General features: G+C 39.9%; 1 protein-coding gene across 6 annotated transcripts in view; it reads right to left on the bottom strand.

Annotated features, from left to right (window-relative positions):
* pde7a (phosphodiesterase 7A) overlaps positions 1-20,023 on the bottom strand; it is a 33,463-nt gene that overhangs the window by 12,170 nt on the left and 1,270 nt on the right. For 2 of the 6 annotated variants that reach the window (XM_058635667.1, XM_058635678.1), the window contains exon 2: positions 19,844-19,982. In XM_058635667.1, the coding sequence (XP_058491650.1) occupies positions 19,844-19,867 (24 nt within the window). In that variant the 5' untranslated portion in view covers positions 19,868-19,982. Of the gene's footprint in view, positions 1-11,099; positions 12,215-19,843; positions 19,983-20,023 lie in introns of those variants that run through there. The other 4 variants (XM_058635630.1, XM_058635639.1, XM_058635647.1 and 1 more) reach the window with 2 other exon arrangements.

The following is a 20,023-nucleotide window of genomic DNA, read 5'->3' as shown; positions in this document are numbered from 1 at the left end:
GATTAGTGGAAACGGTGTAACATGGTGCTACTGTTCTAATCTGCTGTTTTGTGTATGTGTGTGTGTGTGTACATAAACCGTTACACTGATAAAGATGTTCCAGCTCCATATCATGAGTCTGATACGGCACTTTCACTGCTGCTATCAGTCATGTGGGAAACATCCCATGCCTCGCAGGCAAACAAACATACAAGCGCTAAACAAACCCCCCTGTTCAATATTGGACAGATTCTTATAAACAATTTAATGATTTAAATGATTAAAAGCAGCAGCTTTAAGCCTTTAAGTAAAGTCCCTTTCCCTGTAAGATCAAGGTGATAATCTAAACTCTACTCGCTGCATCACAAGTATACTCCTCATTCAGGAAGTGGGCTGGTGAACATCTGTGAATTGTTTACTCACTGAAAATCAACACCGAGATGTGAACATTTGATTTAGATTTTCTCCGTGTGCTGAAGACACCCAGAGAAAGAAGGCATGCCTCATTGAACTTGGAAGGTGGCAATTTTGCAGTTTATTGGTAAATAATGCTCATATAAAAAGGTGGCGTAGGAATTAAAATATATCTGTTACCTCAAGGAACCGTTCATCTCTATAAACTTTATTGAAACACATAGATTGGAATCAATGTGGTGGATCATGACTGAACTTTCTCAAAACCTCATCCTACAAGAAAACCACAGACCAAAATGTTGCTCGTTCAAGAAAGCTAGTCTTCCAACTGATTGCCTCCTAGTGGGAAGTGATCATGATACACAACTTGTGTCCATTAACAGGTAAGAGATAAGAGTTTTCTGGGTTGATGATGAAAGAAAACGTGGCAAAACTGAACATTTATGCTGGTATACTTTTGGATTTAAAGCCTCCTTGTAGTGGTGCTGCCTCACTATATCCTGACATTTGCTACGCCGGTCCGGCCGAATGTTTGTTTTAACTATTTTTCACAAGCCCCGAAAATAGAGCAAAAACAAGCTGATGAGTTGGTCCATTTCATTTCAGTTAACTTGCGAGTAACACTATTTAGAGGCAACGGTGTGCCATGGCAGGAGGCTGCAGCAGCAGCAGCAGCAGCAGAGTCAGAACCACAGAGATAGTTGTTATGAGTAGAACTGTGGTTACTGCATATTTGCAATGTCAACAGACTGGCTCTTGGTTACACGAAGGTGTTGGCTAACCTCCCCGTGCACACCACACATCCTGGACCCCTTCCAGACCCACTCTGCCGTACGGGGCTACCCTCATTTACTCATACCCTCATTCCAGTGTTTTCCCAAAAAGTCTCATCTGTGGCAGTAGCCAGTGAATCCACTCACGCACTCGCAGTATGCTTTCATGCACTCAACTGAACGACGGGTATGTAGATCTGTGGTTTTGTGCAGAGTTCTGCCTGCTTTCTGAGAGCTACTGTCAGTGTGTTTATGACAGAGATCTAAAACATTTTTGATGAAAGTGTGACAGGCTGAATTCTAGTTTGGAAATATTAAACTGGTTGGCTTATTGACCACTCTTACTGCTAGAGTTATGATGACCTACAAGTATAGATTGTTTAGAAATGGTTTCATTCTGCTCCAGATACACATACATTTGAGTGTGAACAGGCAGACATTTTTTTTTTTTTTTAACTGACCACATCTTTAAAATCAGCGGTCAAACAACTGCAGAGGACAGAATCAGCTTCCTGTTTACAGTGGCACTCGCATACCCACTGTACCTGAATGCTTACATGATTTCTTTTTTCCTTGGTGTGTTAGTATAGATATAGATTATTTCTGATATGGATCTAAACAAATAAAAACCTGTATTAACTTTTTGTCTTCTGTTCTGTCTGTAATCATAGCACCATTTTAAGAAAGGGCTTCATTCACACTATACTTGCCAGGTCTGTCCGTGGCACTGCGAAGTTACCACAGAAATACAACAACAACGGAGACACAGATAAAGCTTGTAACATGACGTCGAGTGAAGTTACGGGTTCACTTTCTCCCCCAAAAATAGTGTTTTTTCAAAATGCCAGTAACATGTGGGTAAAAAGCCAATACGATACAGAACTTCTGCAGACTTTCCTGAACTCTTGTGTGTATAGGCCCTTGGATGTAGGCTGAATAAAGACGCCGACAAGCCTGATAGCTGACAATTATCTCTGGCCACACCCAGACCAACTAACCTGCAGGGGTCCTTTCATCACTCAGTAAAGACATGTTTTTAATTAAACCCCCACTTATTCTTAAAATGCTGGTGAGTTATTTCTGGTAAGTTAAAACAATACAATATGGACTCTGAACCAGAGCACAGAGTATCTGGTCACTCTTTAACACAAATGAATAAGTTTGTAAATGTACACTCATTACGTCACCTCCTTCATGCACACATAAATACACAAAACATCCACCTGACACCGTCTGTCCTCTAAGCTCATGACAGCTGCCAATCCAAAGATAATATTTTACCGGCTGGCAAACAGCTCAACTCAGGGAGGGTAATCTGCAAAGCTGTATTTTAGTGTCAACAGGCCTGTGTGTTTACACAGCACCAGGTTAGTGTGAGCATTATAGATTGTGTGGATGTATGCATGAGCTGTGTGTGTGTGTATTGAGTTGATATCAGCTGTGTGGGAACTGTGTATTGCTGGCTCTAGGGCTGGGATTGGAAGTGTGACCAGCCCAAACAAACCTTTTGGCCAAAGCTTGAAGCACACACACACACACACACACACACACACACACACACACACACACACACACACACACACACACACACACACACACACACACACACACACACACACACACACACACACACACACACACACACACACACACACACACACACACACACACACACACACACACTTTTACATTCACATGTTGCGAAAGCTATTGTTCTTACGACACTCCACTGACTTTAATTCATTCGGACAGCTTAAACAAAGTGTTATCCCTAACCTTACCCATAACCAGTTCATGCCCAACCCTAATTTTAAGCTCAATTCAAATCTCCGCCCCATAAAACCTAACCAGTTCCTTGGAAATCAGATTCTGCTTTATTAGGACCGGGTTTTGGTCCACATTAGGACTCCTGGTCCTGACAAGCTCAGTGTATATGCCAGAAAAACTCCTAAAGATGTAACAACACACACTCCACTAGCTGGAACTGAGGGTGATACTAGCATGTGCTCCCTCGTGAGATGTAAGGAGGGGGGGGGGTAGAGAAAACACTTTGTCAATATCACATTTCCGACTGCGAATGGAGGGGAGAGTCACATTTTACCCTTGAAATGACCAGCCCACGACTCTCAGCCCTGCTACGCCTTGCAATGCCAGCACACACTGAACCGCATGCCCGTGATCCTGTCATGCTTTCTCTGTAAAGCGAGCTGTGTGGTGCTGGCATTCATGCTTCATGGCTGAGGGTAATGGGAAATACGGGAGACACGAGCTGCAGGGTGCCAAAGACAGGACTTGAACTTGATGAAATTTTTTTTTATTAAGTTTACTTTTATAAAAGTTTGAATTGCTGCAATTCTTTGAAAGATACTCTTCAGAGATCATGTGAAACATAAGTAATGGAGTGCAGCAGTGGTTTATTTGGTGGTTGAGCCACCCGTCTGATATAAAAGGTTTCCCCTACAATATTTCACATTTAAATATCAGCAATATAATTTGACAGTTTTATTATAAAAAAAAAAACTTTTTTGTGTTTCTTTAGAAGCAGTCTGTTCTTGTTTGTATATTTTAGGGGACTATATTTTATCAAGGCTAAATGGAGACAAAACATAAAACAAGCTGTGTTGATTGACAGTAAACAGACGAGCACAATGTTTCATGAAAGGAACTATTTAGAGGTTAACATTTTATTTTGCTGCTATTCCCAGCCAGTACTGGAAACATTTGACAGAAAAGCAAGTATTGACTTGATGAATGAAGATATAGTATACAATAACTACTTTGTTTAATAAAAAACTGCTGTGCCTGTATTTTTGCAAAGCTATTCTGTCGGTGAGTCAAGCTTGTTTAATGTTAAACTACAAAGCAAAACAATATACAATGAAAAGAGGTGCAACATGAGGTCAATCTGTTTCCTCTAAAAAATGTGGTATGATGCAATTACAAAAATACCTCGGGTAAAACGGGTGAACAAACATCCCCCAAAAGATTTGCAACAGCCTCAAAATGGCCACAAGGATATACTTTAACTTTACATTTCAGGTTGTTGGATTTTTAAATGGCATTGCTGTAGCAGGAGTTTTTTTGTGCCTAGTGGTCTAGTGGTCATTACAGCTTTAGGGATTTCAGCTAACTGGTCGCCAGTTTGCATTTGACCCACAGCCTCTGGCATCAGACAAGACAGAGGTGGGACCAATCTGTTGGTCTGGTGCATATTTCTCTTCGGGCTCATGCACAAAAAGGTGTGTTAAGGGAAAGGTTTTACTCGCATGGCTATTATGGAATGTAGTCATTATCTACTCATCTCTGACGCAATTCGGAGAGTGATCAACCATTTAAATATGCAGAAAAACAACAAATCTTTTGTAAAAAACCTCTCCCAAAACAGGGATATACGTGTATAGCCAAAATCAGGTCGGAGATATTGATCAGTAGTAGGTGACAGTTAGGTGCTTAGACAAACCAAAGCACTGTAAACTCATAATTGATGAGAGGACGAAGAAGACAGTCTAGCCCCCTTTACAACTGGCATTAACATGTGTATCCTGTGTCCGCATCAAGCTCCGACTGCTATTTATTCACGATCATCCCCCCCTTATGTCACCTGACTCATGAGGGGAAGAAGTGGTTTTCAAAATGCTGAAAACCGAGGAAAGCAGATGAAACTTCGCAGTTTTGTTGCCGCTTTCACGTTAGCTGTGCTCGTATTTCTGCTCACGTAATTATTGCGTGGAGTGGAGACGCATCGCAGACTGATTGCATTTGCACTTGTTTAATGTGGTCAAAATGCGTCTCCAACCACCTCCCAAAGTGATTTGGCAGATCGAATAACAATCCGTCCTCAATGTGTTTCAGGTGTATTGTACTTACAAGTGGTCAGACCATATCTGATTACAATCCGATCACAGAAAATGCATTTTAATGCCAGGTATAAAGGGGGCCAGTCTGAAACAAACCCATTAATACATTTAAAATAAAGCCTCCTTTATTTATTTATATTTATATTATTTATAATTATTTTAGCAAAATTTAAACTTTAAAAATTCAAGCAAAACTCTTATTTGTGAAAAAAAATACAGAAATATGGTCATGTGGTCTTGATGCCAAACACCCAATGCTATATTCAATTAGCTTGCAGCAGTCAGAGAGTGAGTCAAAGTCAGTTTTGTTTGGAGTTTACTACTAGCATAACAACCCATTTATTGTGCTCCCTGCAATTCCTCATGAGCTTGTTTACATACAGCTCTGGTTCTTATCTCTGCTCAGTCTCGCCGCCTGGGGTCATGCCACTCAGGTTTCTGAGGTCAGGAGGTCATGTGATGTCAAAACATCTTACCCTGTGACAAACTCCAAGGGCCTCAATGCTCGTAATTTTTTTGCCATTAAAACAGCAGCTAATAGCATCAAATGTGAAATAAAGTGAGCCTGGAATCTGCTGAAATTCTGTCAGTAAAGGTGTTTTGAATACCACATACTTTTAGTGATCATGAATGTTTGCTCAAAACAAACAGACTCTTGTACTGTTTCTTTGCATCTGAATGAAAAGGCAGTGGCTGACTGAGCTGCAAGAACTCATATTGACATGCATGTTCTCTTGTCGTCATAGCATTGTGATTGAGCTGATATTCCAGGGCACAATATGGTGCTCCCAGGCTACTTTGAGTGAAACACAAGACATAATACCTGCCCTAATTCAGTCATTTAGCTTTAAAATCACATATTCCTGAGACCATTTGGGGCCAGGCAAATGAGGAAGCCAGCACTATTCCTATGAACTGACATATCAGAAACAAAACAGTGCACACTATGCGCACACACACACACATAAATTCCTCAGATAAAAGCAACGGGGCTCAGCATGGTTTCATAAACTGAAAGCTTCCTTCTGAGTTATAACCTCTTGTAGCACGGTGCTGTGCGGGAAGGCACATTCCAGTAACCGAGTGCTAAACCATAAACGTGGACAGGTTTGGAATGAGTGAGTGTGTTTGTTCACCAGTCACTGCATACACAAAAGCCCTAGATGGAGTCTACCTGTTGTAAGAGTGTTTTATGAGAACATTCTCCACTGTGACACACTCCAGCTGCAGTGCATGTTTGAGAGAGGGCTGCTGGTTTGAAGAGAGGCCATGGGGTGAATTGGCCCAATGTCTTAGTCGGCAAATGACAGGGCAGAGTTGCTGCCAAAGAGCAAAGCAGTGCGCTTGTTGAGCGGTAATATATCTGCAACCAATGATGTTTTTAAGTGGAAGGTAAACGGTCATAAAAATTATTTAAGCGTTCTTTACACAGATAGCTTTAAGAGCTTTTAACAATGCTCTATGAAACAAGCACAGTTAAGAGGTGGAGGAGGGGGGAGATTCATACTGTATTCCAAGAAGCTTTCTACCCTGCGCAGGAATTTAATTAATTTCAAACATCATCCCAAGCTCTAATTGCTTATGTGGGGCAGCTTATAATGTCGATTCCTGGTAGAAGGGCTAACAAAAACCAGGTCTCAAATGAGTAAATATGTGGTCAACTCCTTGGGGTTTAAAATGCATAACTCTGGTGAATTATCCCCTCACATGTATATGCTCATCAGAAAAATGTGATTAATATTCAGCTGAAGCAGATGGCCCCTGACATTGTGTCCCTAAGTGTATTGATGTGGAGCCACATTCTCACGGCCGATTGCACTCGACACTACTGCACAAAAACAGAATGGTCATGTGATAAGAGGGGCCCCTTTCAGTGAGAGACAGAGCGGCAGAGAAACAGAGTTTGTGGATGTTTAACTGAAGACAGGATGTAAGGTTTGGCTTTGGTATGTTTACTAAATAATACACATCCTCACTTTATAACAAACATCACCCTGCTTTCCAGCTCACTCGTGCAAATTTCGGGGAAAAAGCTCAACTATTGGCAACACAGGGGTTAATGTTTTTTGAGAAAGGTTGTGAAACTCCAGGCTTAGAGTCTGAACAACTCCTTCAGCATTCTTACCACATCCTGAAACGACGTCAATCCGATTGCACTGTTCAGAAAAAAAAAAAGACACCTTATCGGTTCAGTTAAAATCAACAAAGTAACACCCTCAAAAAGAAGCACTGTCGTGTATTCCTTATCAGGCTCTGCACAGAAACATCCATAGTGTGGATGAAACAAGCAGCACTATCTCCCACTCTTACGCACAGACCTCTCGTCATCTTGAATAAGAAAGAGTCGATCTAGGGTCAGTTGCCAATGTAAGCTTGATGGTATCTCTCTGACTGATATGCTGGACTGAGATGACAACAGATCAGCCTCTCCAGTTTAAGCTTCTTTCCTCCCATTATCACCAAAAGCCATGTGACTACTGACACTGCATCAATATTGTGTATCAGTTTATTGATTCTCGTAGCTCTGATGAAGTTTTTGTTTTTCTTTCTATTTTGTGGAAAACGTTGGCAAACTACACATTCTAACACAGACTGTAACTCGATTTGCAATATAGCGTATAGACATATTTTTATGTCAAGCTCAACTTCAATATTTACTGTGTTAGATAAATATTTGCAGGTATTAATTAATTGGTTATAACATACTTTGTTTGCCTTTGTAAATTGCATGACTTTAAACTGTGATTCCAATTTATAAACCATCAATCCATGATAGCCATCACATGTAGCACATTTTTATACGGAGATGTCCGCAGTAATTCCACAAAAATGAATGTACAAATACACATGTGACCTGAATGTGAAACACATGACTTATGTCGTGTTCTCCTCCATTCTGCGCCACTCCAGAGAAGCCATCACTATATTCAAAACAAAATTTAAATCATCTGCCACCTCACTTTGAGGAACTAATCAACAAGCAGCCAACATCATACTGTAAACAAGAGAGGCATTGTTATAGATAAAGGAGCCCATTTATTTAAAGCCATTGCCGTTTTCAACGCCTCTTCAACAGCATATTCACACCCATAAGCATTCCATGATCACAGAGTGACATAGTCTTCTGAGACTCCGTCATGTTCTCAACCCGACTTTTTCATCTACTGTTTACAAGAGGAAATGTCTTCATCGGCAGTGGGGGTTGGGTGGGGGGTGGGGGGGTGAGAGAGAGAGAGAGAGAGAGAGGGGCGCTTGTGAGTGAGCAGAACAAGATAGCCAGAGAAAGAAAAGAGACTGAGACTCCGGCCATCTGTGTGTCTGGCAGCAGGCCAAACCACTGCCCACAGAGCCCAGGCACATGCCTAACTGCCTCTCTCTGCAATGGTTGTCCAGCTCTGCTTCCACAAACAACAGGCTTGTGGAGCCACACACAAAAACACAGCAGCCACCAAGGACAAATGTACCCTTATGGTCATAAATAGGGCCCAAAAACACAATATTTGTTGAAGTGTAATTGCGCTGTAACACAGGCGGTGTGACACTGCCGTATGCCTGTACGCATGCTCACCCAGAAAGGACAAATGTGAGTGAGAGAGTTGTGTCGGCAAATTCTGTTCCCTTTAATAACGTTTCACAAAATGACACAGATCATTATTTCTTCACTGGAAACTCTCTTAACACAACATAGCGCTCATTGGAAATGACATATTTTTTCCACAACAAAGGAACAAAATAACCAATACAGCATATCTCATACTTGCCGGTTGAAAATGAACTCTGACCAACTTCAGAAACCAAATGGCAAACCCAGAGACAAGATAACTTAACTAATTTGGCCTTTAGCCTACTTCAGACTTTGAGATTTAAGCAATCTTCGATCATTATATGTCACGCTGTGTGACATGGATGTAACAATTGTGGAAAACAACACGTCGGCTACATAATCAGCTGTGACACAAGTTGGCAACGTCATTAGCACACGCCGGTGGTAAACAGCAGAAGAGGTTGCGGCAACTCTAAAGAAGAGGCGACAGATCCTACATACACATTATATTCAACCTTGAGGGCTGTTGACCATCAAGACAATGCTATTCTATGTAGGGCCATGAATCAGTCTTTGACATGGTTCCCTGTGATAGTGTGGTACGTTCAAAGCGGATACACATGGGTGGTTATGTGGAGCACTACTAATGGACAGGCCATTGAAGCAGGGTTGCTTACACAGTCAAAGATTGTGACTTAATGCTTGGTTAATGTGTTGGGGAACACCATGCAACGCTGTGGAAATCTCTGTTCATGAGCAACCAGTGCAACATAACCCGCAGAGACGACAACACACTATACTGCTTTGACGCAAAACTGCTAAAGTAATAGTACGGATGTTATTCTGTTTACATGAAGTGCAGCACTGCTGGGTGTTCACTGACTGGCAGCCCATGGCCAAGTGGAAAGGGAACTTGACAGGGGTACCCCTGAGCAAGGTACCCAACCCCCAATGCTCCCCGGGCGCTACTCAGTGTGGCAGCCCACTGCTCCTAATTCTAGGATGGGTCAAATGCAGAGGAATACTTTCCCTAAGGGGATTAATAAAATTAAATTCTTTAAATTCTTCTTCTGGCTTGATGTACAACTTCTCTCTGAGCTGAGGTTGCAGGCTGTTGTACAAGTGTACTGGACACAGGCCTAATGGACGGTTCAGCTTCTGAGACACCACTGAATGCATTACGGGAATGTTGTTCTGCCATGCCAGCGTGCATCAAAACACTGTCAAAATGTTACCTCATACCACAAAGTTTTTGTGGGCTAATTTTGTTTTTTTCCTTTGCTGCAGAGCAATTAGATAAACCATGGTCTCCAATAACAATTGAAAAATTAAATGACATTTTCAAAAAAAAGGGAGTTTTGGAGAGCAAAGTTAAGGAATGATAAGTTTCCCTCACACACAGTCCACACATACCTCCTCCCACCTGCCATTTTTGCCATTTTCTGCTGCAGAGAATCCACTGAAGGAACTTGCGGGAGGTGGAGTGCAATTTCTTGACGTCTTTGCTGAATCTGTTTCCATTGCACTTCTTTGCATTTCTCATTTAACAACTGTTCCACCTAATTTGAACTTAGAAAATTGTATGCCATACTTTAAGTTTGGAGGAGGGTTTCTGTGTTTCTGTTCAGTTGTTTTTAAGTACTAAAAACAATTGCATAAATACAGGCCGACAAAAGTTTAAGACTCTAAGAAAGCAGGAAGTTCAAAATATGACTCAATGATTCATGTATTTTGTGTCAAAGTGTCAAATGATGCGAACATAAATACCATGGCACGTTCCCTCTGATAAATGTAGCAAGTCACAGTATTAAACTGGTATACTTAAAGGCACCACCCTGAGCCTGGAGGCCCTTTTATCTGTAGTCAACATACACCAATGCAAATTAGATTCAGGAGAGGGCTAGTCGGTGTTTTAGGTCTAAAATAGATTAAAAAAAATGTTGCATGAACGTGTGCAAGTGAGTGTTTACAGTGTATGAGTGTGTGTTATGGCCTAGATAATCCAACTACCTGCAAGATTCCTGGGGATTCTCTAAACATTTAGAAATGTGCCAGCTTTTAAGTAAAAGAGAAAGTCGCAGATTAGGATGAGTTGATTTATTTAAAACGTATTTACCAAGTAAACCACCTGCACGAAACAAGTATTATTCAGTCCTCATTTTTTGTGTTGGTTTTAAGGCCAGAAAGAACATCTGTGTCTGAATGATTGACAGAGTAAGATTACATGATTGTCTTTACATTTATTTACCTACATACTCATGAACCATCTGCAGGAATCTTGAGGGTTATTCATAGTGTTAGAAACATGCCTTTGTGACTCCCAGAGAGAATACCATTGTCTGAATGACGCACAGATAAGGCTGATTATTTAATTACTTATTTTCTTAAATACAACCAACAACCACCTGCAAGATTTCTGGGTTCTGGGAAGAACTATGCAATTTGTAAGGCATGTGTTATTCCCAGGGAAAAATAGAGTGGCTGGAAGATACTCAGATTAGGATTCATTAAATTTGTTTAAAGTTTCTTTACCTGTGACAGCTGCCTTGGATCAGGGGAACCAAAGAGAGAAGAGCTGGAGCTGAAACTAATGGCTCCCCTCCGGCTGAGGACATGCTTGGGAACCGGCCTGTCTAGAGGCAAAACCGGCAGCTGATAACATACTTCCATTGAATAGTCGGGGCTGGATCCGGGTCAAAAATATATCTTTTTTTTAAAAAATGAAGAAAAAATTCGAAACTCAATTTTTCTTGTTATGAAAAGGTTAACAAATGCAATGCAAAAATAGACGTCTAGTTCATTAGAAAACCTCCTCAAGCCAAAAGCAAATTCTTTCAATATTGTGAAAACGATCTGCTATCAAGTGTTTCTGTTCATTATAAGCGACACAAAACTTGTCCAGATCAACCTTCATTGATGCTGCGTCTTCTCTTCTCCTCTGGTGTCATCCTTTTTACGAGAAAGAAGCCACGAAAATCATTATGTTGTTGCATTTGCTCCTTTCCTTCTCATTTTACTCAGATCCGGGCCCACGGACGACGAGACCTCCTTGACATTTTCTCTGTCTTTATGAAAACGCTTCCTCATTTTCAAAGCCGAGAGAGAGAGAATGACGTCCGCTCATTTGCGTTTTCGTGGCGTTTACAGGTCCGCGGCTCGCATTCTCCCAAAATGAACACAAAAGGCACGAAACGCTTCCCAAAAAAAAAAAATGTCACCACCAACAACATATCATGTTGTCTGTTCCGGCGATGGAAGATGAAGTGAGGGGAGCTCCGGGATGTGAGACGGTCTCAACCGCGGCTGGAGGAGCCTCTTTTGTCTCTCATTCACACTCGAAAAGACAAATAACCAACATGTTGAGCTTTTCCGTCTTTTCCCAGAAGCTGCATGATGAGAAAGGAGCAGTTGTTTTAATTCGCCGCTGACCCAAAGCAGCAGAGAGGTGTCTGGCTCTGAGAGGGGGAACCCCGACCTTTTCCTCTCGTTCACGGCGATCCCGGTGGCTTTAACGGACACGTCATGGCACTCCACGCGAAAACTAACCACCCAAAACACAAAATACCATCCTAACGTGTGCTTATTTCCCTACAGCTACCTATCTATCGCCCTAAACATTAGCCTACAGTGTGGTTTAAAGCGCACTCACCACCTGCCAGAGATGGTGCTGTTGGAGCGAGCAAAACGCCCTTGTCTCAAATCGACCAATGGCGTATAGGCAGCGTTTGTAAGCTCGGTGTTGATTGGACGGTGCTACTCCGGTGGTATAGAAACACGTACGCGATTAGCTGAGTGGCCAGGGCGATCCAATACCTATATGAGCAGTCGTTTGCAGACGGCGTGGACTTTCTCAAGGGTATTCCTCCACAACGGGGCTTGCCCTGCAGCGGTCCACATCATTGCCTGTGATTACCTTCCTCTCATGACTCATACTACTTGGGAGCTGAAACTCACTGGGAGTTTGAAATGCAGTCAAAGAAATACAGCTAAATGCTGCAGCTCTGTTAAACTGGTACTTTATAATGCCTTCTGCATGCGTGTTAACACATGCAGAAGGCATTATAAAGTACAACAAGAGTTACTCATTTTACAGCAGGCAAGCACTGTTTGCTCTTAGATACTGGATCTTTTTCACATGATGATTTGGCTTGTACCTCACTGCAGGTGAGTGCAATACTCAATAAAGCATGCAGCATTAAAGGGGTAGTTCATTTTGTTGTGAACGTGGTTGTATGAGTTGTTGACAATGACACATTTGCCATTTCTATGAACCCCGGACACTCACTCCTATGTATGACATGGCTGCCAGCAGGGACAGAAGGGAAAACAGAATTTAGCAACTTAACAAAAAGGTGAGATCTAATCTGCTCAAAACTACAATATCTTGAGAATACTGTGCATTTGCTGCATTTCTTAATATAAACAGTGTTTTCTGTGTGGAAAATACGTTCACATTGAGTGACTTCATTGTTTGCAATCCTTTGTTCCGATTATCTTACATGAGGAAAACTTACTAAATAAGGTGGCAGCTTCTCACGAGTTAGAACCTTTCTATGCATAACATATAGAGATAAACAGCCTATGGTCAATTTAGAGAGTCCAATTAACCTCTGCATGTTTTTGGAAACTGGAGAACCTGGAGAAAACCCATGCAGGGAGAACATGCAAACTCCACATCAAATTATTAAGTGGCTAAATACAGTTTTAACTTTTGTTTCTGCTGGTGGCATGTTTATCAGTGACAGTGTGCGGTTCCGAGGCTGGTTCACAGAAATGGCGCAAACATGGCACTTGACTTTTCTGTGCCATATCCATGTGCTGGTGGACAATAGATGTGCCATGGCAACAGTCAGGCCGTGCGCCAGTGGAGGCATAACCCCCCCTCCCTGGCCATTTCCATGGGCCTGAATGTAGCGCCCCACAATCACACCCCTCACTAAGAAGTCCAGCATCTTTTCCAGGCAACTACGGCAACACTGCAAAACACAAGAACAACAGTGGTAGAGGAAAGAGAGGTGCGACTGCTAACTCAACCAGTTAAAAATGTGATTTGACTTGAGTTTTATTTAAGGTGACATGTTTGGAACAATCGCAAAAGCAACAATTACTAAGGTAAACGTAGATTTCTGGCTTCCAAAAGTGGTCGGAGGATCAGATTATTACACATTAAATAAAATTACACATTGTGATGTCACATTTTCATATTTATTGAGTTTGTACTGTATTTAAACACAGCATGTGACTTCTCAGTTACGGCTAAAAATTATAATTATTATAATTATTTCTGACCAATATTGAGATTATGATTGTTTATTGGTAACTGGGGAAAAAAAGGATGTCTAATATCTTCCTAAATCAGAAATAGTTATAGCTTTCTCATAAATCAAGGACAAAGTCATTCTGTAACTTTCTGTTATGAAAGTTGAATTCATAGTTTTAGTACTTGAAGATTCAATGACTAAGTCTAATTAATTACTTTCCACTATGATGGCGAAACAACACATTCACTGAATGTGGTCGACTGATGTGTCACATCTTGGGTGGTACTGTACTTGCAAGTTTGCAAACCTGTTGTTGCCAGACAACTCTGAAAGTCCTCGATCTGGCGGTACGATAACGTCAATATTACGTCACACGTGTGTGCTAAGGACGGCACTTTTTTTTTTTTTCAATACTCAACCCCACTAAGTAAACACATGAGAGAAGGCTTTGTGAGGCATTTTTCGCTCCACTAATTTCTTCCTCAGCCTCTTTTTCCACATTCACACACAGACACACATATGCAAATGACATTTGTATTATGACAGGTATGTTTACCTACTTGCGTAACAGCCATGGGAGCTACATACCTGCTGATTCCCCTTGGGGTCACAGGCATTGTATCTGCCTGGGGCCCTCAATGCTCCACTCCCCCTGACTGGGGTGTTCCTGATTGCTCTCAGGAGATCGTAATCTACCGTGGTGGTGCCCCTAATTGATTTACCTGTTACCTTCTAATGACACAGAGCATCCCTGGAATTATCATCTACACTCACTGGCAACATTAAATTAAATAGACGTTCTGGATATATCAAAAAAAAAAAAAACAACTGAGAAATAATTAAAAAATATATATGTATATAAACTAAAGATCCATCCATTCATCCATCTTCTATGCCAATCTCAGCTGATTTAGGGCGAAATAAACTTAAGATATTAGATGAAATACAAATAAACATGAAACAGAAGAATAATATATATATGTAAAACATGTTTCAAGAAATTTTTTTTTGCAAATTCATGCATGTAGACATGGTGAAAAAAGATTTAACTGAGCATTAGGAAGAAAGATAATTTAAGTGAATTTGAATGTGGCAAAGAGAACATACCAAGTGAGCAGCAGTTCTCTGGGGGAAAATGCTTTGTTGATGCCTGAGGTCAGAGGAAAATGGCTAGACTGGTTTGAAATCATGAAAAAGGCAACAGCAACTTAGGTTAAGGTAAGCAGGAGACCATTTCTACATGGATAACACAGTGAAAATCTGAAGAAAGATTTTCATAATTTATCAATCTGTCGATTATTTTCTCGATTCATTGATTAATCGTTTGGTCCATAAAATATCAGATAACCTTAAAGAATGTTGATCGGTGTTCGTCAAACCTGGAAATGATGATGTTCTTGTTTTGTCCACAAACCAAAATGATTAACTTTTAATGATTTCTTTGTTATCATTACATTACATTACATGTCATTTAGCAGACGCTTTTATCCAAAGCGACTTACAATGGAATTGAGTACAAACAGCCAGTGGTGGAGTCGAACTTGCGACCATGATGTCTTTCGCACACAGGGTAACGGTCTTAAACACTGAGCCACTCCACCACCATGGAGTGGCTCAGTTATCCAGAGAAAAGGAATGAAGAAAATACTCACATTTAAGAAGCTTAAACAATCAGTAGTCTTGTTTTAATCATGAAAAAAGCTTTGAACCGATTAATCGCTTATCAAAATAGTTGTTGATTAATTTAGTAAGCGATTAATAATCGATTAATCGATTAATTATTTCAGGTCTACCCCACTGTGAAATATTAATAAAAAAAAGTCAACTTTCAAGCTATTTTACTGAAGAAATTTAGAGAAAGTTAAAGTCAAAGTCAGCTAAATCTGTTATTCCCTATTTTGTATCTTCTATGAACATGGGTAGTTAAATCAAAATGAACTGAACACTTGTATTGTATGCTACAGTTTGCTACATGTTCACACAAATGTGTTGTCGGTGTGTATGTAGAGCCATCTTGTGGTGAAAAAGGGTTTTTCTAAGAATGATCTTCTTTCGGCTTCTCCCTTTACTGTAGGGGTCACCACAGCCATTGTCTGCCTACACCTTGCCCTATCTGTGATTTGTCCTTTTCTGTTGTTTCCCAGGTCCTTGGGGAGGCCTGTCCTGCATGTTTTAGATGTTTCCTTGCTCCAACACACCGGATTCAAGTCAGCTCATCTTCAACTCTACAAAAGCCTGATAACGATCTAAAACCTGCAGGACAGGCGTCCCCAAGGACCAGGATTGGGAAACACTGCGTTACACCAACTGCCCCTCATGTCCTCTTTCACAACATCACCATAAGTCATCTCTGTGGTCTTCCAGTTTTCCCCCCTGACCGGCAGCACCATCTTACAATCACAATCCAAATGTGACCAAACCATCACAAAGCTTTTATAACGAGAATGATGAGAATTAAAAATAAAATGAGGATAACTGCTTTATACTGCTGTATGTCAAATTTTTCGGTTTGTGTTCAGAGGATATTTCTTGTGCTTTGAAACAGATATTAGGCTCATAATAGGCTTTTATTATCCAACACAGTGACGAGTGCGCTCTTTAATGTTTCAAAGCTGGCACATTTTTTTGTGTGTTCACACTTAGAGTTGGATGAAAGTTTTCTGTCTTTGGATATGTGCAATGAGGGAAAAAAAAAAAAGAAGAAGTGTGAGAAGTATTCCGAGTGCTGGACAGCACTGAGGTGTGATAGTTTAAATTGTTTTGTACGTGTTACTGAAGTGAAGAATCTCATTCCCGTCCACAATATTCAAACTTGCTGAAAGGAACATGAATCATAATCTAAATTCAACAGCCCAAGTACAATATAAGTGTTATCATGTTTAAGTGCAAGAGTGCATCTACTTGACATTATAGCCTGGCCTTTTTCTACCACTAGATAGCACCATTTTACCATGTTAAAGGCCAGTGGGCTTTACAAGCACATTTGATCAGTATTGGCAAACCAGCAGTACAATTTAGATTAGTAATCAACTGGCTGATAACTTCAAAAGGAATCAGGCGACTAAGAACATTCAAGACTGTGGTAGTGGCAACAAAAATATACCTTTTCTTCTAGACATAAAGATCCAGATGTAAGTGTTGTGCAACAGAAAGTACATGATTTATGTCAAATATAATCCGTAATATGTGCAAAATAAATCATAGAAACTGTGGGAAGTAGTTTGTTTAATCTAAAACTGAAACAATTACTTGATTAATTGATTATTAATCAATTACTAAAGTAATTGTCAACTATTTTGATAATCGGTTTGAAGCTTTTTTCACGATTATAACAAGATTTCTGATTGTTTTAGCTTCTTAAATGTGAATAAAACAAGACATTTGAGAACATCATCATTTCCAGGTTTGACAAACACCGATCAACATTTTTCAACATTCTCTGACATTTTAGGGACCAAACGATTACTTGATTAATTGTGAAAATAATTGACAGATTAATCGATTATGAAAATAATCGTTAGTTGCAGCTCTAATTTAATCACACTTTTCTCTGTGTGAAAGAAAACTAGCTGATGACTTTACGTTCCACTTCTGAGTCTCTATCTCTGTGTCGTCTGTGCTACGCTGTTAATGCACTTTTTTCTTTTTTTTTTTAAAAAAGGACAGTTCGGAGATTAAGCTACACATGCACCTCTGTCTTTCAAACAACGTCTAACATTTCCGAGAATAGATGTCAAAAGATTCATAACTGTAACCTGCTGAGTCTTAATATCTAAACACACAGCTGCTGGACTTTGAAATCACACTTCAACGATTCAAATGAAAGTGTTGAACATGAGAAACTATGAACTGCACTTGTCAGTGGTGCAGCGAGTGTAATGATAAAGCCAGAGCGCGGGGAGCACTTGGATACTGAGCACATCTCCGTTTCCCATGCTGCAGTGGTGCCTATTAAAAACGTACTGACGTCTCTTTTACGTCACTGAATGGGAGAGGATGTTACATAAAATCCCATGTGAACATCCGGCTGTTTGATTTCATCCTCTAATCATTATGATGAGGTGACTACATATGAGATATAGTTTGACATTGAAAAAAGTGTGAGGTTTACATTTTATCACACAGTGTCACTGTCAATTAAATCAACTTAGCAGAAAAAAAACATCATGATAGATTATAGTAAAAATGGTAAGGATTAGTACGACGTTAAATGGGGGGAATTTACTCATTATACGGTACTAAATGACCTCAATTGTAAAAATTGCTTTTCTATTGTAATTGCATCCCTTTGTTGTTGTGAATGTGATGTTGGCACAAGAGAAAGGGAACATGTGGACATGATACTGACATTCATGAACAGCCTTATTTATTTATTTGTTTCTGTGCGTGTAAGAGGCACTCACAAGTGCAATTTTAAATTAACTCAAATTTATTTATAGAGCACATTTTAAAACAACCAAGGTTAACCAAAGTGCTGTGCAGATTGACGTCAAATAACAAAATAAAAATAGAAAGCATAAAAACAGAGCATGGTAAAAAAAAAAATTCATAAGAAGCAAAACAAAACACAAAAACAAGGGGAATCCAACTCAACCTGTGTTAAATGCCATGGAGTAAAAGTAGGTTTTTAAAGACGATTTAAAATGCTCAACAGTCTGGGCGCTGAAAGAAGGAAAAACATTTATGAAATCCTCTGTTTTGCACATTGTCATAAAATACGCTTCAAAATTTCCCTTATACCATTAAATGGACTGTTATCATCACAGAATATGATATGTGAGAAAAAGTTGAGCCTTTCACATTGTCGGACATTAATCTACTGTCAGATTTGTTTTCACTGTTCAAATAAAAAAAATAAGTTTGAATTTCCTCCTTTTAAAATATCGAAAATACCACTTTTTAAGTATGATAATTGCTTTAATTTCCACAATTATTAATTTTTTTCATCCACAATACAAGTTTACTTTATAACTATGAATAGACGTTATTCTATCCAAGGGTTTCTCACCATATCCTAACTGATGCCATGTGATCTTTTTAAGATGAATATTCCTGAAAAGGCCTCCCATGACCTTTTGAATCATAAGGAGTGACAGGTTACCATCTGTATGAATACAATATGACTTAATTGAAATATTCATACAGGGGGAGCAGATGGCAACCTTTGCTATGCTGGTCCCATATACACTTTTATCTATCTTACAGGCCTGTAGACCTTTGCACGTGCATGCATGTGTGACATCATATGGTGAGTGTATTTTGTGGCTTTGGTTTTACCAGCAGATCCTTTTACTATTACACTAACATCCTGTGTCACCACAGTGGAAAAGGAGAGGAACACGAGGGTCACACCAAGCTCTTTGAAAATGGCAGCTCCTCTCCTCAAAAGCAGCTCTGTGAGGCATCCACTTTGACTTTAAAAAGAAATCTCTTCACTGCTCTTAATTTGTCAGGCTGCAATTTTATGAGTCAGACAGTAATGGCCCCAAAAATGACAAATTGGTTTCAATCAAAAGACATAAATAAGAATATCTTCTTAATTGATCTCATTTGAATTCACTTTTAGGAGCCATTTAAATGTTGAGCAGTTGGCAAGCCTTTGCCTGATGCTAATGAATACGTAATCACACTCGTTTTTTAAAAAAACAGATTAAAACCAAATTAAGAGGTTTTACCCACAGTATCACAGAGTGACATGAAAACATAATTTTAAATATATTACAGGAAAAGGGTATAAATGCATGTGCCAATACTACGCTGACAAAAAGCAATAAGTCTGCTACTTTGCATTATGCAAATTAAAACATGTTTGTCTATTTTATCTTTCAAGGATGCAACCAAGATTAATTTATTTCTGTCAGATGCTAACTAAATAGTCATGTAACGTTCATGAACCTACAAAATAATAATAATCACATTTTGTATTTCTATACATTTCTATGCATTTCAAAACGGGCTGTTACAAAGAGGAACAACAGCCACAGCTACTGGGTACTGATGGGAAATTATGAATACCTTTTGTTCCACGTATGGGGTCATTTGTTGTCAGTGGCCTTGAACATGGCTGCTGCTCGTGTTGTTCTTTAAAGACGACGAACACGCACTCGTGTGAAGGCTGTGGAAGATTAGTCACTTATAGATAAGGAGGCAGTCTCTGTGGAAAAAAAAGTTTTAGATGAATAAGAATGCAAATCC

Source organism: Solea solea, chromosome 1, assembly GCF_958295425.1.
Source record: "Solea solea chromosome 1, fSolSol10.1, whole genome shotgun sequence".
In the NCBI taxonomy this organism is placed as follows: domain Eukaryota; kingdom Metazoa; phylum Chordata; class Actinopteri; order Pleuronectiformes; family Soleidae; genus Solea; species Solea solea.
Note: the sequence above shows the minus strand (reverse complement) of the source record. Positions and strands in the feature narration are given on the sequence as shown.